We start from the raw sequence: 22,106 nt of genomic DNA, 5'->3' as shown, positions 1-22,106 counted from the left end.
ACAAATGCCTTGATCGCGGTTCTCTGTTCATCTTTTAAAATGAACGCGCTGTCGATATCTTCTATAACCGACGCGATGGCGGAATCTACACATCTCAATCCGCCCTGACAATTTGATTGGTCTGAACAGCTCTGGTTCGAGCATAGTTTCTCCACAACGGATCAAGTCCAAACCAATCTTCCCGACCTCAAATGTTGTGGGCGGGGCTAAGTTCGGCTGGCAAACAGGCTAGGTTTGAACTGTAAAATCCGCTTTCCCAGATCATTTACCTAAAGTCCCAGACACACCGACCAGACGGCCGACCATCGGCATAAAAGCCAGTCGGACTGATCAGTCTCCCCGAGTTGGTCAAAAAAGTGCCTCGGAACACACCGAAGAGACGAGATGTAATACGTCGCCATAACAACAGGCGGCGCTAATCTGTATTGTCGCCCCAAAATTTAAACCGGCAGCTGATTGGATGAACGCGTCACGTGGGTCTGGTTTCTCTGGAAATTCAAAAGACAGACTGTCATGGCGGATCATCCAGAATATGATCTCATATTGTACTAAAATAGTTCACTGAAACGTGTTTCTGAAAACATTTTAAGAGAGAAATAGGCCGTGTGCAGTTGCTGAATCTGTCTTCATTTCAGATCGACAAAGCCTCATTAAAATAAATAATATTCCTGTAGTCCTGCAAAATACTGAGTGAAGTTTAGAAGGAATGAGTATTCAAGAGATTTATTCGTCACAGACTCCTGTCAGTGTATTTTAAGATGCATGGCAAACTAAGATAAACCGTTACGGCCCTATTTTAACGATCTAAGCTCACGGCGTGAAGTGCCTGGCGCAGGTGAGATTTAGGGCGTGTCCAAATTAATTTTGGAAAAAAGGGTCCGTTCAAAAGGGTTGTACTTAGTGTCTTCATTAATCAGAGGTGTGTTTTGGGCGTAAAATGCAATAAACCAATCCGAGATCATCTCCCATTCCCTTTAAAAGCTAGGCGCGTTTGGACCTCGGCACATTACTATTATGGTGGTGGATTTGCACCCTAATATTTTTATTTGTAATCTTTTGCATGTTTGTGTGCTGCTGTGCGTCACTGTGTGTGTGTAACAAGCATAGTGTGCGCGTGCTTTAGACCAGGTTTTTGTTGGTCAATGGCACGATCACTTCCCGTTGCCTCAAGCTAGCAATATGCCCAGAATGCACCTGAACACACCTCCCTGTAAGACCAGCACGCCCATGGGCGCAAAGATGGGCACAGGTGCATTTGCTATTTAAACGACATAGGCGCTGGACGGGAAACTGACAACTGGGTCGGTCTTACACTAGCAAAGACACTTGCATCGGGCTTTGCACTGTGCTGGGTGCCAAATAGGGCCCTTAGACTTTATACAAGCAGCTTTTCGTTTTTTATATATATATATATATATATATATATATATATATATATTTGTTTTATATATAATAAACTCATCACTACAGTAAAGTTCCATTCTTCCATTTCCATGTCACTTTTTGACCGATCAAGCTTTATGCAAACGTACACACTCTTTTCACTTTGTAAGTCAAGCAACAATGGTGAACAGCAGTTCCTCATTACCCTGGCTGGCTTTCTCTAAGGAGAACTTTCTGCTCTCCATTCGAGAAAAACAATTATGGAGAAACAAAAAAGAAGCAAAATCCACCTAAGCCTGATCATTAAACCCTGACATCATCATCGGGCTTCAAGGAGCCAGCACTGACAAATGATGATAAGCTGTGATCATTAACATTTACTCAGTCGTGTCATTATCCACGGCTAATTAGCACATTTCGTCTGTGTAAAAAATAAATCAGTTGCATAACCGTTCAAACATAAACTCCATGGAAACAGGGGTGAAGGTTTTCCGTGTTTTTATTCTCCGCACATTAGACCTTACTCACAAACACACGGTGTCTTCTGGAACAGGAAAACTCATGGGTAATATATGTAAAGATATCTAGGGCTGCAACAGCAATTATCTCGATTATTTGTGTTAAAATTGGTGAAAGATGTCGATCAGTGTCTCCCAAAGCCCACGATGACGTCCTCAAATGTCTCGTTTTGTCCACAACTCAAAGATATTCAGTTTACTGTCACAGAGGAGAGAAGGAACTAGAAACATATTCACATTTATGAAGCTGGATTCAGAAAAGTTTTAATTGTAATCGAAAAAATAGTTGCCCGTTAATTTAATAGTTGACAACGAATCGATTAAGCTTTGCAGCTCTAAAGATTTCAATGCGTCTCTGGTGCTTGAGAAGGAAGGGTTACAGTTTACTTGAAGGTAGCTACATAAGAGTGACATGACACTGTCATGAACGGGTCATAAACATTATAAACAGTCATGTCATGTCACTCTTATGTAGATACCTTTAAGTAGATAGATAGATAGATAGATAGATAGATAGATAGATAGATAGATAGATAGATATTAATCCCAAAAATGGGAAATTACAGTGTTACTGCAGCAAAATATCAGTTACAGAGCACAGAATATACATGAAATACTAGGATACAATATACATACATACAATATACATGAAATAATAATAGGATAAAGTGTTACCGAAGGAAGAATACTCTGCTGCTGACTGAAAAAAAGACGTGTGTACCTGTACTGTGTATTCTTGTGTCTACCCTGCACTGCACTGCTGCCGTGGTTTCATGATTTAATAGAAAGTAAAGGGGCCAATTTATGTGCCAGTGCAGATTAAGCATTAGGGCCACCTCCCTGCTGATGGGGCAGTTTTGTTTGGCTCGAGCTGATTATTTCTAATTTGATAGTTGTGTGACTCATAGTGATATTTCCTTTTACTCAAATGAATGGCAGGGTTCCGTAAGGGAAAAGAACTGACACTGCACTTTTGATAAAACCTATGCTTGTGTGTAAAGATGTACCCACATAGACCCATCCAGAAAAAACACAAATCCCTTTTATGTTTGTTTATGATTGCCTGTATTACCATTTATGTAAATATCTTTTTACATAAAATAATTACATAAAATTGTCTGTGATCAGAACAGTGCTTCTATTTATTTTTTTATATTTTTAACAAAAGGTAATGGACACCATCAATCTTTTAATTCTGCCTACAGTACATCATTTTTTGAGACTGAGTAATCAAATGATTGACTTGGTAATCTGAAGCAGTATGACCGGTACGGTATGTGTTTTCCATATACATACATATTTAGTGGGATGTGGTGTCATGTTGTAGGCGCCGCATAATTAGACACACTGCCTACAAATGCATACCTAGATTACATCTTGCATGATTGCATCATGGTGTGTTTTTTTTAAAAAATTTTTTTATATAAATTACAGTGGTAGCCCACAAATTAGCAGTTTTAATTTGTACTACCAATTCAATTTGATCTGCACATGGGATTGCTTTTTGAATGATTAGCAGTGTCCCAGTTCCAAACTGCATACCAATTCTTGCATGAATGAATTCTTGCTCCATTCTAGCATGTTTGAGAATAACATGTCTTTACTAGGAATACACCTGATCCGACTTTTTCAGACCCGATACAATACCTGGGCATTGGGTACTGGCCGATACCCAGTACCGATCCGATATCAGTGTTGAATGAATCCGCTGTATGCCTCACTGTGTGGAAAACCTAACTTTGTAAAACAAAAATGGAACAAATAAATACATAGATATATAATATTACACTACATGTCATTTAGCTGACGCTTTTATCCAAAGCGACTTCCAATTAAGTGCTTTCAACCCTGAAGGTGCAAACTCCAGACAAACAAGTAGTAATTGTAAGTATTTTAGTTTTAAATAAACAAAACTACAAAGAGCCATATGAAAGTGCAGCTTCAAGAAATATATATATATATATATATATATTAGGGCTGTCAAAATAACGCCTTAATTTTGATTAATTAATCTGAGAAAAAATAACGCGTTAAAAAAAATAACGCAGATTAATCCATTCCATATTGACGTTTGACCCGGAGCCGTTCTAGCCACCATTCGACTGTAAAATCAAGGAGGGAGACGAGAATGTGCTGCCTGGATCATTGATTGGAACATATAGCTACTTGCAGTGAGGCCACATAACGCGTTACTAATAACACGTTACTCTAATCTGAGCACTTTTTTCAGTAACGTGTAGTCTAACGCGTTGCTATTTCCAAACCAGTAATCAGATGAAAGTTATTTATCCAAGTCACTGTGCGTTACTATTTGTCATTTTCCTTAGTAAAAATATATATTTTTGCTTTCTTCTTGCGGCTCGGGGAGTGAAGTCACGTATGCGACAAGTCACGTTTTCAGCATGAGGACAGGTCACGTGTACCACGCAGCGACACAAACGTAAACAACAATGGAGGGAGGAGAGAGATGCGCGGTTTCTAGCTGGAAATCCAGTCACTATTTAGAGTTTGTGTCAGCTAAAGACGGCAATATTAAGGTTGGTTGTACACTCTGTGCTGGTGGCGACTACGTCAAATCTGAAGAACCATTTGGAGTCGCAGCGCTGCAGTCAAACTTACAGAGCCAGTGCCAGAATTCCCAGCGACACTCTTTTTCGATCGAAGACTAGAAGCGGGAGAACTTTGGTTCTGCTTTTCTACACCGAGCAGGCGATGCCCAGGTGTCACGCACAGCTGCGATCAATAACAGGGGAACGTTTGATTAGGTGTGTCTCACACTAAACAAAGATATGCAACAGTGTTGACTCTCGGCAATGCTTGCTTAACAGCTTACCTGACATAAATCAGGCTTGCCTTTATTGGACAGCGACAGTTGAGAGATGACAGGGAATTAGAAGAGAGCCAGAGGGAGACAAAGATTCGTCATGTCATTAGCTGCAGCTGGGTTTTCCATCCATTGACACCTTTTGTGAAGAGTACCTTGAGAAGCCAATGTAGCTTTTGTTACAGCAGCATATATTTTACAGTTGCCCAGTTTACTATGCAATCCAATCCAATCCACTTTATTTATATAGCACGATTTTAACAAACACAAGGTTTCCAAAGTGCTGCCCAAAAAGATAAAACAGAATAAATAGATAACACAATAAAAGCACAATAAAAAGATGAGATACCCAATATAAAAGATAAAAAGCAATAAAATAAGTAGAATAAATAAAAAAACTAAAATGCACTGCCCGCACACAATAAAAATATGCAAGTATACACATAATTATTTTCATGAGTCATTACAACAGCTTACCTTACTCCAGAGGGCTGCATTGTTGATGTGACCTCATAATCAAGCAGGGCCTATAAATGGTATACTCAACACTGTTCAGATGTTCATTCAAACCCGAAACCAATCCTATAGAGCTCAACAGTGTGGTTCTGGAAGTGAAAATCCCATTATTTTAGCCATAAGGATTTAGACTATTAGCCATAAAGTTTAAACCACGTGTCAAACTCAATGCTCACTAAATGCTTGCTCTTGGGGGAATTACTGGAATTGTTGGGTCTTAGTAAATTATAGAGTGTGGATGGAGTAGACCTACTCTATCTGTAAAGTGTCTTGAGATAACTCTTGTTATGATTTGATACTATAAATAAAATTGAATTGAATTGAAGGCCCGCGGGGCAAATCCGGCCCCTCGCAGACTTTGATCAGGCTAGTTTTTGTCGCTTTTTCAAAGGTTTTTGTCAATTTTGCCGGTGCCTTTGACACCCCTGGTCCAAACCATCCAAGGTATACTGACCACGAGCTTTGACATTGTCAAAGGCAAGGCAGCTTTATTTGTGTAACATATTTCAGCAACAGGGCAATTCAAAGTGCTTTACATTAAAGATCAGTGAAAAACAATTAAAACTTTAATAAGCAGATAAAATACAAGGTTTTAGGGCGCTAGTATGGGACCGTGTATAAGCCGAACGGGCCGGTCCCACTAGTCTTACTTTTAAATTCTCTTTATATGCTTACAGAGATTGTCATACAGTTCCAATTTTCAACAATGCAACTTCAATTATGGTTTCAGCGCAATTTAATTTTTTTCTCAAATCGTAGGCATCTCTCCTAGATTCGCTAGCTGCCTGCCCCCCTGCGCACTAACCCCCACCGCCTCCCCCAACCATCTTGTCGGTGATTGGCTGGAACGTGGTTTCAAAAAATGGGCGGTCACTGTTGAGCCCTGTAGTTAATTCACTATATACTGATCTGGGGAGCAATAATAACACACATCCATCATCGGTTCAGTTGCCATATACGGTACAGAAATAATTTGTGACCGATCTCCGTGCACACAAGCGTTTGTAGCTCCAGTAGAAGAACTAATATGCGTTTCAACTAACGCGCCCAAACCAAAATATCACATCAATGTTATCATAAACCGGGCATGCCCATGCGGGGGTCAACAGGAGGCAGCATGGAGACTCCGCCCGTTGCTGGTAGTTGCCATGGTAACGTTAGTTAGCCTGGGAAAACCCTTGACGAACTTCCGGCAAATTTGTGATTTGCTCTGCAAGTCCGTCTGGGCCCATTCAAGCCCATTTCCAATTTTTCCAATTCGAGGCACCAATAACAACCGCTGAGGCGGGCTTTACACGATGACGATAGCGCAGCGACGGCGAGCAGCTTTTTGTTTACGTTCAACATGCCGGCCACCGAAGCGCAGCAACCTGTTGATGCCGCTGTCGCTGCTACATCACCCGGATCGTTGGTCTGATTGGTTGAAGGACTATCCAATTGCGCCCAGACGCATTTGAGTGCCGTCCGTTGGTGACGCCCCCTTTGGAAATGGGCTGTGAATGAAGCTTCCCCAGACCCACTCTCAGCTACAACTGAGAAGGGTCTGGTGTCAACCAGGCTAAACGTTAGTAGCTTAGTCTCAGAGAACGAGACGCCGTGACCCAATCAGGCGGCGGAACGTTGGAGTCAGTGTCGGCGTTGCCAAAGATCTCCGCTTGCGGCCATTGAGACTGCAACGCGGCCATTGAGACTGCAACACAACCCAGCAGATTTCAAATTTCTCCGGTCTGGGGCCTCGGAAACGCCAGAGCAGGGGGAATGAGAGGTTTAACCCTTGTGTGGTCCTTCGGGTCACCGGGACCCGAAGGACCACACAAGGGTTATGTACTTCCGTTTATTTTGTTGAGAATTGCTCTCTAAACCCTGTCTCTTGTAAAGTAAGTAAGTAAAGTTTGTTTCTAGAGCACATTTAAACACAGTTCAAGCTGACCAAAATGCTGTACAAACAAGCACTAAGGTGCTGTATTAACCCTTGTTTTGTTTTTACCACACAAGGGTTTTAAACGTAGCAAAAGATATTTGTTTTTAAACCAAAACAAAGCCATACGTGGACCGCACACTTTAGCAGCCCCCCCAATGACACCCAAGTGAGTTACAGTAGTGCCATGAAGTTGCATCACCTTCTGCTTTAGCACATGAGGAAAATAGGGCCCTCAGGGTGGCCATATATGGACAATCGCATAACCTTGTTTCCAAAATGCTCTTGAAGTATTGAATTGTTTCCTTTCTGTCCACTCGTCCTTATCCACTCACAACACAGTGGGGTAGCTACCCAGGATGGTTGATACATTTTCTGTTTCCTGCAACAAGGAAAGCTAGCCAGCTGCTTCAACTCCCTGAGGATCAGCCATCGCCTCCCACCTTCTCAACAAAATGAAAACATGGTGTCCACTGTTTCCACGGAAACAGCTCATGAATAGAGACGGCGTTATTGGCGGTACTGATAGGTGTGAAGGGATTGCTTATTTTCGGTCTTCCTCAAATATCAGGGAACCGTGTGCCATCCAACGAAAGGTGGCAGGGTGTGTCTGTGAGTTGGCATGTGCTGGTTTATGAGTATGTATTGGATTTTTTTTTTTTTTTTTTTGCTATGTGGGTGCAATTGGTGAGCATACATGTACACATTTACAGTACCTGACACGTGAAGACGCGTGGGTGCAAATTAGCCAGCTTTTCTCTTTGAGAATAGTTTGCCATGGTAGGAGGTGTGTGTCTGTGTGTTAACTAGAACATCCAAGTATTCCTCGGGGCCCTGTGCTGATTTGGAGCCCTAAATTCCGACTTAGCATGTCGGTCCCTGTCCTTACTCTTGTCCTCCCCCTCCCATCCCACTTCACTCTCTCTCTTTGCTCTCTTTCTTTCTTTTTTTGCTTTCCTCATTCAGCCCAGCATCCATCCACCCCCTCCACGTTTATATGAAGGATGGAGTCACATGGATGTAATCACATGCTTGTTGTATTTTAGACATCTCCAGTCACCTCTCTCCACTTAGCAGTCTGTAATGTAAGCTCGCTTACCTCGAACCCACACTGCAAAGAAGACACTGTTACAGTAATAAAAAGATTTCCACCTACACTAAAGCTGCATTTGAACTGAAATGGCTTCTTAAACAAAAACCAAAAAGTTCTTTGATAAAAGTTATTATGTTAATAGATATGCAAGAACTGCAGGTAAAGAAGAGTGTCACTGGCACGGTTAATGCTGAATTAACATAAATCTGGTAAAAAAAAAAAAATAGGAACAGGTTGTTGTGAAATTAGCACTAATAACCAGGTATTTGGGCCACGTAAATGGAACACTACAGTTCTTTTTTTTGGGGGGGGTATTTTAGGCCATTATTTATATAGGACAGCTGAAGACATGAAAGGGGAGAGAGAAGGGGAATGACAATACAACAAAGGGTCACAGGTTGGAGTTGAACCTGTGGCAGCTTCGTTGAGGAGTAAACCTCTACATAGGCCCTTAGCAGACTCCAGTGTATCCAGAACTCTGCTGCCAGGGTCCTAACCCACACCAAGCCCTAGCAGCATATCACTCCCATCCTCCAACAGCTCCACTGGTTGCCAGTCAAGGCACGCATCACCTACAAGATCCTCCTGCTCACCTACCAATCTCTCACCACAATACCTCGCAGATCTCCTCCACCCCTACACTCAGTCATGTTCCCTGTGATCCTCTGACAAGGACCTGCTGGACACCCTCCCGCACCAGGTTGTGGACTTTTGGGGACAGGGCTTTCTCTGCCAATGCTCCCACACTCTGGAACAGTCTACCACTCCACGTCCGCTCAGCCCCATCCCTGTCCATTGCAATAATTAATAATAAGAATTAATAATAATAATTCCAATAAGTCCAAGTTATTATTATTATTATTATTATTATATGGGCATGTGCTTAACCATAAGAGATGTGTGACTGCAGCAGATTCAAAACTAAACTTACTCAAATGTAATGCAAGGTTTTTTTGGACAGAGACCTGCCAGCACAGGAGAACATCCCACTGCTGATGTCAGGCATAAAAGACAGATGCGTGAAAGCAAAAATTGTATCTGAAAAAATTAAATATTTCAGTCTTACAAAAGTTGTTGTTAGAATTAATCATTTTTAAATAAGGTGCATGGGTGCAGAAGCATTTTTGGCTCTTGCTTCTATTTATCATCCTTTTACCCTATCATCTGCTAATTTCGTTTCATTTATTTGTCCTTTAAAAGGTGTCCCATCTTCTATTTTCACTATAACAATGGCGTGTTATACAGTTTGTGTATTGATTTGGATGTTTCTTCTGGCAAAACTGTTGTTTTTTTCCAAGGTGCAATACAAATAAAGGTATTATTATAACAAGGACACACAGGGCATTATGGAAGGAGAAATGCATGTTAAATACAGTACAGTAGTGTGTTTGCTCAAAGCTTCTCACTATCTGGTGGGATGTTTTAGTATTTCAGGCCGAGAACAAGGCCCGTCTGTTCTTCCTTGTCCCTCTCGCCCTCCTGCGTCACTTACATTTTTGAACAATTATCTGATTATAGCTTTGGTGCCGAAAATGGAACTAGAGTTAAATATAGAGCATCTGGCTAAAGTTCCATGGCTCTGCTCCCCACACAACCTGCCACGCATTTACATGTTAACCTAATTATATGGCCACTTGCTCTGCGGCGCACCCAGACAGCTCAAGTTTCCTGCCTCTTGACGTCAGAGGTGCTTTTTTGATTTCTGCAGAAATGTGCGTCTACACACAAACCTATTCATGTACGCGCACTACTAGGCTGTTAAAGAGTTTTTTTTTCTTTTTAGCATAATCCGAGTTTATTTAATGAATGCATATTTCAGTGTAATCTTAGTTTATTTATTAAATGCCAGAGCTGGCAGTAAGTCACACATGTGCAAGTCACCAGCAAGTCTCAAGTCTTAACCTTCAAGTCGCAAGCAAGTCTCAAGTCACTGTGGTGAGAATCAGGCAAGTCAAGTCGAGTCCCTGCTATAAGTCAAGCAAGTCGCAAGTCAAGTCATACAAAAGGTTTAGATCTACCCCAGTTTTTATATTCATAATCAGTTTTAAAAGACATTTGACATTTCGTCATGAAAAGGCTTGTTTTAATTTCAGTATTGCAACAAAACTGTTGCAGCAAAAACTTCATTACAGAGACATATATCCAATTAAGGTGCTAGGTCTACATCAAGCTAGCTGAGCTCCGCGGAGACTGGCCCACGATAGGCAGCGGTGGTTTCTTCTCACGTCTAACCACCACTGCCCATCGCGGGCTTGCCTTTTAATATCCATAACTTGAAAAAAAGAATACGGCCTGGCTATTACATTAATAAAAAGTCAAGTCCTTTCAAGTCGTCTGTCTCAAGTCAAAGTCATACTTAAGTCTTGAATACCAAGTCAAAGTCAAGTCATTTATCAATGTAAAGGCCATTCTGCCCCCAGGGAACCACCGGCTCCTTTATGCATGTTATGTGGGAATGTCCAGGAGGGAGGTGATCGGTACTATTGCCGATTTTAACAGGGGTTCAGTTCCCAATGGATCCTGCTGTGCATCTCTTAAACGATGATTCCCATTTTGGTCTTCCGGAGAAAACTCGTAAAGTTTGGCTAGCAGGCTTAACTGCAGCTAAGAAGATAGTAGTTCAGCGCTGGAAATCTCATGATATCTCTTGGGTTCACTGGCTCCGGTCGTTTTTTGGATATTTCTTACCTAGAATTGTCGTCAGCAAGAATAAATGATGCTCAGCTGCATACAATTTTAACATGGGAGCAGTTGATATCTAAATTAAAAGATCTTTTGTTGAGATAGGCATGCTCTGTCTGTGTATGTATTAACAACCTGCTGGAGGGTGGAGGGGAGGGGGTTTGATATTGAAATGTGTTAGAAACTTGAATGTCAATAAAAAATCAATGTAAAGGCCCAGACACACAGAGCCAATTGTCAACCATCGGCATTAAAAGCCAGTCGGACTGATCAGTCTCCTCGAGTTGGTCAAAAAAGTGCCTCGGAACACACCAAAGAGACTAGATGTAATACGTCTCCATAACAGCAGGCGGCGCTAATCTGTATTGTTGCCCGAAAATTAAAACCGGCAGCTGATTGGACGAACGCGTCACGTGGGTCTGGTTTCTCCGAAAATTCAAAGCCAGACTGTCGTGGCGGCTCGTTCAGAATACGATCTCATATTGGACTAAAACAGTTCACTGAAACGTGTTTCTGAAAACATTTTAAGAGAGAAATAGGCCGTGCAGTTGCTGAATCTGTCTTCATTTGAGATCAACAAAGGTCAGTTTAAAAGATTTTCGTCCGATTTTGAGAGACTCTAGTCACGCTCATCCAGCTCCCCGTTTCCGGGTTAGCACTCTACCAATCAGATGGGTCAAATTGGCGACTTGGATCGGACTTGAGTCAAGTTGTGCAACTCGAGTCCCCCCCCCCCCCCCCACCGCCCCCCACCCAACCTGTGTTAAACGCTTTTATTTATGATCTTAGAATTTTAAAGTTCTGTCTTGCACTGACTTTATTATCAACCAGTGGATGTGTTTCATTTTTATGTGGTGCATAAAAATGTCAAAGGAATCTTGTACACACACACATGCTTTTGAAACTAAACCAAGTAGAACTAAGGTTTTATTTTTTTTATCCCACATACAGGCCTTCCTCAAACAACCAAGACTGTTTTGAAGTTTGGTTTGGAGTAGTTTGGAGGATGTTCTGTACACAATAAGCTGAGGACATCCTCAGGAAAGGCTTTATGGCGAGCTCACTCTGTCATTAGAGCAGTAAGAACTGATGCACAGTCAGATTACTCTTTGTGCAAATGCGCTGTTAACATTTGAACAGGGTCAGAGGTCGTGTTGGACAGTGGAACAGCAGATTTGGCCTGAGGTTAAACTGATGGCAATGGTTAGGGTTTAGCCTTGAATTAACCAACATCTTCCTCTGCATCGGTAATTGTAGCGAAAGGTACCCGCGGGGTGTTGAAGGTATTAAAGTTTCAAATTTAATATCTCTTACAATAGGTCTTACATTTGTTCTTGTCCTTTCGTAGGATAAAGTGAATGCTGTAACTGTGTGGGTAACATTGAAATTTACTTTGGTATTTTTAACCCTTGTGTTGTCTTCCTGTCGACCATGCAACTTTTAGTTTTTTGGGGTAAAAATTTCAACGTTTTCGTCAACTTTTTCGTCACTTTTGTCGCTTTTCCAACAAAGTTTTTGTCACTTTATCCAAATTTTTCGTCTTTTTATGCACCTTTTGACCTTTTTGTGTTTTTTTTCCCCCCATGTTTTTGAAGCTTTTTCTGACATTTTTGTCACTTTTTTCAAATGCTATATAATTGAATAAAAAGAAGAGCGTTGTAGGGAGCCATCCACGTTATTTCTTTTGAAAATTTGGTATAGAAACTCGAGGACAACAGGAGGGTTAATTTCATAGCATAAGAGCTCCAAATGCGACAACTATTTAATTCAGTACAAACACACTTCACAAGTGCTTAGGCAATGCTACTTGGTAAATACTTTTCTCTGGCTTAAAATACATTCTGATTTCCCGTTATTTGGCCGTGCAGTTGGCAAATTGAACTTGGAGAATCCTGGGGGTACCCTGTTCTGGAGTATTGATTGAGTTTACTGATTAGTCTCAACGTCTTCTGTGTTTGCCCCCCCCAGTGTGCAGTCAGGGCAGCAACGCAAGGCCGAGTCCTGGTCCTGGAGGGGCTGGAGAAGGCCGAGAGAAACGTTCTGCCTGTCCTCAACAACCTGCTGGAGAACAGGGAGATGCAGCTGGAGGACGGACGCTTCCTGATGTCATATCAGCGATACGACAAGCTGCTGCAGGTCAGAGACGCTCACTCGCCTACACACACACACACACACACACACACACACACACACACACACACACACACACACACACACACACACACACAAGTGAAACAACCTGCAGGGGCAACTAGGCGTTGCATAGTTTGTCCACCAGCGGGCGCTCTACAACTCGTGTTTAACCCTATAAGTTTCATATCTTAAGTTTGTATTTTTATACATTTTATTTATCAGAACTTTAACATATTTTGATGTTCCTCTGTTCTGTTGTGACAATAAAACAAACACGTTTATTTTTAAACTGCATTATCATATTATTTTAGTGAGGACTCATAAGTAACTACAAATAACTTATGTTAGGGAAATCTGTTTATGTTTTGTTACGCGTTTCTGGATTTTTTTTCAAATGTATATCGGCCGATATATCGGATTTTTAAAAGTTAAATATTTGTATCGATATCGGCCTTAAAAATCCTTTATCGGTCGGGCTCTAATCACGATATTTTTGACCAAATGCCTCAATATGGATATTGCGGCGATATTGTAGGGTTGACAATTGGTGCTTTCACAAAATATTTGCACAATGAGATTTGTGATAAATAATCATCAATAATGTGGATAAAAGGATTAAGTGGGTGAAGGCCACCTGGCTGTTATCCGATGTATCATCGTTTACATTTAAGAAAAAAAAAATGTTTTCACCATCATGGCTGTCGTTTATGGAGCCATATCTATCTGAATCTTCACACTTGAGCAGTGAATATCTCACACTACACCTACGGTGCTACTTTTGTGTTTAGCAGGGGGTGGCGGTTGGGGGGGAGCTGTCGCCATAAATACAGTGTGACATTGGGCGTCTGTACCTCTTAAGTGAAGCTGTGTGCCTGCAGCCTTTTGCATAAAAATTGCATTTAGGATAAAATGGTTAAAATGAATGAAAAGTTCCAGACTGTAGAAGAGGATTGGAGTGTTTCATACCTTGTTGCGTCTCAGGAGCACACCAAAGAGGAGCTGGACAGCTGGAAGATTGTCCGTGTGAGTGAGGACTTCCGGGTCATCGCTCTTGGCCTTCCCGTCCCCAAGTACAAGGGCAACCCGTTGGATCCTCCTCTCCGCTCCCGCTTTCAGGCCAGGGACGTCTATTACCTACCATTCAAGGTCAGTCCAGGAATGAACTGATTATATAACAACATTTCCCACCGCCAAACTGTCTCAATAATGAGAGAAAAGGACTTTGATCATCTCACTCGTTCTCCCCAGTGTCCCTGTTTTCATTATCCTGAACAAACTTTCGTTGGAACTACCGAAGAATAGGTCCCCCCCCCCTAAAAAAAAAAAAGAAAACAATCATCCAATGGAAATGAGAAGTAATATTGAAAAGACATATTACTTGCTGAATGTTGTGTTTTAGTGTGATTCTACAATGTTTTGTAATGTGAGTGAACTGTATCTTTATTTTGTAGCTTGTGATAAATTAGGCTTTTGTCTGTTATTTCCTTGTGTCAAATACATTTAATTAACATTTCCCCCATATACGATGCTTCTCTCATTTTCAGATTGTAGCCGCATCCTTTGTTAGACCGCCACTCAGTGTTTCTGCCTTCTCAGAAAACAGTTTTCAGCGATAAATCTTTGAGCTTGAGCTGGTGCCCCTAAAGGCCTTTTTATAGCTGTGCGTAGAATCGACGGCGCAGGGACCCTACGCCGTAGCCCGACGTGCACCTCTCGAAAAATGTAACTACACGTCGCTCGGCCGTGGCTTGGCAGCGTTGCATTTCCCCCCCGACTCATTTCCTGGTTCTCCTTCTCCATAAACAACATGAAATCAAGGAGAGGGTTAACTTCTCCTGCTCCAGATCTCCCACCGTGGTCAGAAAGAACAGGGGAGACCCTTTGGTTCTCTCACTACGACTCTAGAGTCGCTACTCACTCTGAAGATAATCGCCATCACTCTCACTTCTCCCTCGCTCTATCACACACTCCCCCCACACACACACACACACACCAGCGCACAAGTATAAACATCAGGCCACGTACATAGGCTACGGCGAAAGCTCTGCGTAGAGCCTCCGCACAAAGATAGAAGATCTAAGGCCACGTTCACACGTACCAAAACGGTCTTATTTTCCCCCTGTCTTCCCTGGCATCGTTTCAGGAATATTAGAGTCCAAACGGATCCATTTGTAAATGGCTCAACACGTTACTTCATATTCCAGGCCTATAGGTGGCACTGTTCCTGCTACAGAAATTCACCAAAAACAGAGAAGAAGAGATGGAGCGTGCGCATAAAAGCTTGTGCGCTGTATACAAACAGACAGTAGAAGAAGAAACCAAACCAAGAAGAAGCCTGTTTTACATACTATTTTGCCCCAGTAACCCTAATAGGCTCAATATGTTCTCCAGCAGGAACACAAGCACGTAGTCCGCTGTTGTTGTTGTTGTTATGAGACGTCGTCGCGTGGTAAGAGGTGGAAGGCTAGAGGTCGAGGGGTGTGGCGATGACATCATCGATACGCAAGTATGCGGCTTTGCTTCGTCCAAATGAAGACGCAAGGGCGGCGTTTTCGAATTTTGTTTCACCCTGGGTACAGGTTTCAAAAAAAGTGTGTCTTGGCCAAACGATGCAAAACATGCGTTTCCATCAAAAATCCCCTCAGTCTACTGCCCTGCAGCTATTCTCATCTTGATATTGTTTTCTTTTCAGGACCAGTTGGAGCTGTTGTACACCGTCGGACCAAACATTGCTGCAGAAAGGTAAATTAAAAGTAACAATTACTGAAGCTAAATGGCTTGGGTGACTTGTGAGTTCTCCTTTCATTTGAAGGAGCTGTACTCAAAACACTGATTTAAAGTGGGATGGGATTGCCACCACATGGCTCTCACAGGTCGACTTGTCAAATACCAACGGTTTATCATGGCCTTTGGGGTCTGATACTGACGCACAAGGCACTTATTTACTAGTCTATATCGACAACATTTCACTTCCGGGATTGTTCTGGTGCTGCCAAATTCCGCCGGATGTCCCTCATTTCCCTTGGTGTTGGCATTTTAACCTCCGGTGGATTTCTGAGGACTATGGTTAACTGCTCCTCAGATCTCTGCAGGGTAAATCCAGACAGCTAGCTAGACTATCAGTCCAATAGGAGTTTCTGAATTCTGTTGCACGACTAAAACTACTTGTGAACGTACACATGTTCCACCAAAACAAGTTCCTTCCCAAAGCTATTTTGCAGAGGCACCGTTGCTCCGTCTGGGGCTTATCGCCGCCCAAGACGATTGTGATTGGTTTAAAGAAATGCCAATAAACCAACGTTTTTCTCCCATCAGAAGATGTTATTACTATACACATGTACAACGAGATTAAAAGCAACTCCTTTGTGCTAAAATAAAGAAATATAACAACATGAAATAAAATAAGTAGTGCAAAAAGACACTATCTACATATATAAAAAAAATAATATATATATATGAGTATAGATATACAGTGTGAATCAATCTTAATCCCAGAATGCTGTGTGGACTAGCCAGACCCTCCTCTGTAGCACTGTGGAGTAAGGTCCGGCAATGCGAGACTACTTACGTACATGCACGAGTAGCCAGTCCGGCTCTCAAAAGCAAAATAAAAAAGAAGCTTGTTTCATTCCTATCTTTATTCAAATTTCTCACTGATTTCAAAAACGCTGCTCTCTCACACTCACAGAGCCTCTGCTCGTGCTTAGATTTGCTCCGCTTCTGCTCTCCTTCCTCTCCAACTGTACGCTTGGACTCAAATATATATCGTTGCTTAGACAGATTTCCTGCTCGAAGCTTCAGCTCTTCTCCTCGCACGCAGGCTGCTTCTGTGCGCTCGTAAGTCCTTTTGCTCTTGGATTTCTCCTGCTTTCTCTTAATGCATCCATGGTTGTAACCAAGCCCCCAGGAACAGCGCCAGACATGGTGCAAACATGGCCATATGTATGAAATAGGAATGAAAATCCATTGACCTGGATTACACCACACACAACGGTAGTGCATTCTCGGCGCAGGACGCCATTACTCCACTATATCTTTTCATAGAAAAATCTTTGTGTGCTGCTATATTAACGTGCTATATATCGAGTACAGCCGATTCAAAGTCTCAGTAGTTCTTCATGTGCACTATTCCGATGTATCCTGTGCGTCAGGGTGTCCCAGCTGCTGTCTCTTGCCACTACGCTGTGCTCCCAGGAATCATCCAACCTCGGCCTTCCTGACTTCCCTGTGGACAACCTGCTTCCTGCCCTCCACGTGTTGGTGAGAATCCAGGCCCCCTAAATCTTCCCCACTGTCCCTTTTCAAAGGGGGAGAAAGAAAAAAAGAATGACCTCTGTAGGTCCATGGATGCCGGTGTCCAACGCCTGTCTTTTCTGTGTTGTTGCAGAATGCGTTGCCCATGCTGTCCTCCCAGCAGCTAATCCAGAGACTTTACCCCTACAACAGCATCCTGGGCAAGGACGGGCGCACCGCTGTGGAGGGCGTCCTCAGTGTAAGTCAATATGATCCTATCATCTGTACGTGGCGTCACCTAATGTGCATGTTCGCTATGATCTGAACATAAGATAAGATGCATTTTTTTAAAAGGTGTTTATTCTTTCATAGAGATTTGAGCTTTTGGATGGTCGTCGTAAGCTAGCCCCGAGCGCCATTTTGAGTGTGTCCAGGACAAAGGACCTTGAGGGCCATGCAGATGTCGCATTACTTGTCGCGGACAAGGATGTCACCTTTCAGGTACCAGTACGCTGGCTATATACAGTGTCAAACTACAGCCCCAATCTGGTGTGCAGACCATGTAGACTCAACTACAACGTGGAGGGTTTGGGGTGCTTTTTTCTGATTGTGGAGTGGGGCTTTAAAGGTGCCCTGCCACACAAAACCGTTTTTACTTGCATTATTTGAATAATGATGTAATGATGTTAGGTCCATATGTGTTTGTGTTATGTTGTGAATGTGAAAATTAACTGCTGCCTCCTCTGTCAGCTCTAGCCACTGAAAAGAAATAACCAGATGAATCAAGCCAATTACAAAATCTGGTCAGTCTGACATCATATTGCCTGAGCTCATTAGTATTCATTAGCTCGGCCAGTTGTGCTGGGTAAAGGATTCTGACAGCCATGCTCTCATTGGCTAGCTGTTAGCCAATCAGATTCAAACAGCTTAGCTTGTTGAACATTAATGAGAACTGGCAGAAATTGAGCTGAGTTTTCTTGTAGGCTTTCTATACCACACTAGAATGGCTTGAAACAAGGTAACCAAGGCATTTTTTCCACAAAAAAATGTTACAGAGTCCATGGTAGAACTTCAGACATTACCACAAAGTAATGAAATACGTGTGGCAGGGCACCTTTAAGGACATAGAGCACCGCCCCTGCTAACCCAAACCCTGCACTGTTAACATCCATGTTGCATCCTGCAGTCTTCATCGTCCCTGCCTCCTGCTGGCACATTGCTGCGTTTCTTGGCGCATCACTTTCACCTGTAGATCGGTGGAATAGTGTGAAACCATTGGCAGGAACTAGGGCTGTCCTCGACTAAAGAAAATCTTAGTCGACGAACACTTACACAAACTATGATTTACTTCTAATAAATTTAATAAAGACGATTTAATTGGGCAGATCTGTAGGAGTTTCTCCCCAAAGAATCAAAGCAAAACTGTGCACGTGCTGTTTACCACAGATGGTGCTCATAAATTTCTTGCAAATAAGTCATTCTGCATGAAATAGCATTAAAAAAACGACTAATCGACTAAAGAAATCGTAGTCAACTAAGACCTGAAAAACAGGTTAAGCGTTTTTTACAGTAACCGCAGACCAGCTGGCGCTCGCATATGTGATGTCTTTGTCCAATTATGACTTTACATGTTTATGACAAGACATTCAGTGAGTTATACGTTTCCCAGAGATGTCCATTGTCCCATGACAGGCCACACACACACACACACACACACACACACAGGCAGGCCCACTGTATCAGTAGTCTGACCATCTTATCTTATCTCTGACCGATACTCTGGAGAGTCTCTATCTTTATTAGTCTTTAATTCTTCTTCTTGGATGAAAAACAGTGTTTGGTAAATGAGTCAGTGTGTGTGGGGTTTGGGAAAATGGAGATATTCCAGACTTCCAAGAACAGTGGTGCCCGTCTTCCAGCCGGTGCGTCAGTGATGCTGAGAAGTCTGTGAATCATTGTCTAAAGGAATATTACCCCATAGCTTTTATGGAACGATGAAGCTGCTGGTTGCTCTTTCACGCTACTTGTCGTCCCCCACCAAACTTCAGGTTCCAGCGGGCGTCAAGGAGCTGCATCCACCCAACAGTAGCCCTACCTTCATCAGTACACCGAGCCACTCCCAGCTGATGGCTGAGATGATGCAGTCCCACATGGTCAAGGACATATGTCTGATAGGAGCCAAGGTAGCTAACACGTAATGCACATACATCAGTGGAGCTGCAAGGATCAATCGATTCATTGTCACTTATTAAATTAATCGCCAACTATTTTAATAATCGATTAATCGTTTTGAGTTATTTTTATGAGAAAAAAAGTTTCTCTGATTCCAGCTTGTTGAATGTGAATATTGTTCTAGTTTCTTCTCTCCTCTGTGACAGTAAACTGAATATCTTTGAGTTGTGGACAAAACAAGACATTTGAGGACGTCATCTTGGGCTTTGGGAAACACTTATTCACATTTTTCACCATTTTCTGACATTTTATAGACCAAACAACTGATCGATTAATAGAGAAAACAATCGACCGATTAATCGACAATTAAAATAATTGTCAGTTTGTTAGTTGGAGCCATCATATGCATACACATACGTTCATACATACACATATCAGAGTTGCAGCCCTATTCCCCAGTACAGTACATGATGAATGTGATCTCTGGTCTTTAATAACAATTTTCAATTTACAATTTTCTAGGGTTGTGGCAAGTCAGTGATCGCAAGAGAGTTTGCTGAGATGCTTGGTTACAGCATAGAGCCGGTCATGCTCTACCAGGTAAATAAAAACAAGTCTTTGAAAAATTCAAATAGTTTATTTTTTTTCTGAGTCTGGAGCTATCTGCACTTATCAGTTTTTTGGGGATATGAGTTTATCATGTCAGGGAAAGTGTATCACTGGCAGAGACTCACACCGTTAGTGATCTGGGATGTTATGAAGGACGTTTCAGCCAATAAGGGATGAGGGGTAGTTTCATGGAAGAAGATCTTCTAAAATAGAAATGTTTTTATCAAAATAATCTCTTCTTTCACACGGATTTTCTCACCCTTTTTTCTTTTCTTTTTTCATTCATTTGTTTTCATCAAAAGCAACTTTATACAGCAAAAGTAATGCAAAAGATTCTCTAGATAATCAGCAGACCCAAACGGAATCTGCTGTTTTTTTTAAAACTGTCTTCAGCGGTGAACCAGAATGAAAATCTGCGTAATTTAGCGGGCTGTTTTTCTGCTTAGGCTGGAGATGAGTTAAAGGAATGGTTCGGAGTAATTTCTCCACACGATCTCGCGCGATCACCCGGTGTACCAAAAAACTTTTTCAGCAGGAGATCGCGCAAGATCCCGCACAGAGCACGGCATCTATTGGCGGAAGAGGCCGGTAAAGTAGTTTAGAAGGAGCAAGAAGCGAGAGAACAGAAGAAGAGATCAATGAAATGGCAGAGTTTGAGGTTAACATCGAACGCGACGATGAGTGGCTCAATTTCGAAGGTCACCCGTACCTATTCGAGCCTGAATACACGGATGAGGAGCTACAACTAATGGAGGAGAATCAGAGAGCTAGCTAGCTAGCAGCGGTAGCGGTAGCAGCATAGAGTGGAAGCCATCAGGCAAGTGTTATTTAAATAAACTCCAGGTGTACTTACAAACTTTCCAGTGCCTCGAGTACATAACCTATTTGTACTACTGTAGTAGTAGTAGTAGTAGTAGAAGTTTGGTACCATTTGGTGGTGCGATTTACATCAACTTCACATTAATACTAGTAAAACTGTGGAAATGTTGGTAGATCCAAGATCAGCTGGAGATCAGAGCCCTGTGGCCATTCATGGTTTTGACATCAAGCAGGTGTCCTCCTTTAAATATTTAGGATTTCATATTGACAATAAACTAAGTTGGCGCACACATGTAACAAATGTCTGTGCTAGAACTCATCAGCGTCTTTATTTTTCACGCAGACTTAGAGTGTTTGGGGTCTGTACAAATATCATGTTAATCTTCTATAGAGCAACAATAAAGTCAATTCTTCGGTATGGTATAACCAGCTGGTTTGGAAATTTGACAGTTTAATCCAAGACGCAGATTTTTAATTTGGTTAAGACGGCATGCAAAATTATGGGAACACCTGCACCCCTCAACCTGCAGGAGCTTTTTAATCATGCAACAATCAGGCACGCAAAGATCATCCTAACTGATAACTCTCATGTGTTGTTTTCGGAGTTTGAGCTATTGAACTCAGGAAAGAGGTACAGGGTTCCTCTCGGCAAATATAATAGGTATAAGCACTCATTTGTTCCTCTCTCAGTTAAGCTCATAAATGAGTAGCAATGAATGTATCACCACGAATTCTATTAATGTAAATTTGTGTCTGAATGTATGTATGGATAGGAATGAAGGAATTACTGCATTTTTACAATGGATTGTAAGGATATTTATATTTCCAAATGGATACTTTTTTTATTATTAATTGCCTTTTTAGAAAATGGTAAATTGTAATTTTGCACAGCTACTAGAGTAGCCTACATGTTCAATGTCTAACTGTTTTAACCCTGTGTTTGATGTGTGTCTATGTTACTCTTGCAGCAATTTCTCTCTGTCCAAAACGAATTTCTCCTTAGGGAGACTAATAAAGAGACTTTGACTTTGACCATTCCGGGCATTATTAGTGGGGTCATTTACAAGATACACAGTTGGTTCCATTAGCGGCTGCAAAATTGTTTGATAGCGCTAACTTGCCCAATGTTGGACCAAGGGAAGAAAGCTTCTGGGGGGGTGTTTGACTCGAGGTCATGGTGCAAAGGACCCTAGGGTGAAATTACTC

The 22,106-nt window shown here is 42.0% G+C and overlaps 1 protein-coding gene across 1 annotated transcript in view; it reads left to right on the top strand.

The window, feature by feature from the left end:
• vwa8 (von Willebrand factor A domain containing 8) overlaps positions 1–22,106 on the top strand; it is a 116,745-nt gene that overhangs the window by 6,441 nt on the left and 88,198 nt on the right. Inside the window, exons 5-12 of the mRNA XM_028591338.1 lie at positions 12,903–13,070; positions 14,049–14,213; positions 15,760–15,809; positions 17,219–17,327; positions 17,455–17,559; positions 17,673–17,801; positions 19,349–19,483; positions 19,995–20,072. Of these exons, the coding sequence (XP_028447139.1) occupies positions 12,903–13,070; positions 14,049–14,213; positions 15,760–15,809; positions 17,219–17,327; positions 17,455–17,559; positions 17,673–17,801; positions 19,349–19,483; positions 19,995–20,072 (939 nt within the window). The remainder of the gene's footprint in view (positions 1–12,902; positions 13,071–14,048; positions 14,214–15,759; positions 15,810–17,218; positions 17,328–17,454; positions 17,560–17,672; positions 17,802–19,348; positions 19,484–19,994; positions 20,073–22,106) is intronic.

The sequence above is a fragment of the Perca flavescens genome, chromosome 11 (assembly GCF_004354835.1).
Source record: "Perca flavescens isolate YP-PL-M2 chromosome 11, PFLA_1.0, whole genome shotgun sequence".
Taxonomy (NCBI): domain Eukaryota; kingdom Metazoa; phylum Chordata; class Actinopteri; order Perciformes; family Percidae; genus Perca; species Perca flavescens.
The sequence above is the reverse complement of the archived record's forward strand: the minus strand, read 5'-3'. Positions and strand labels throughout refer to the sequence as shown.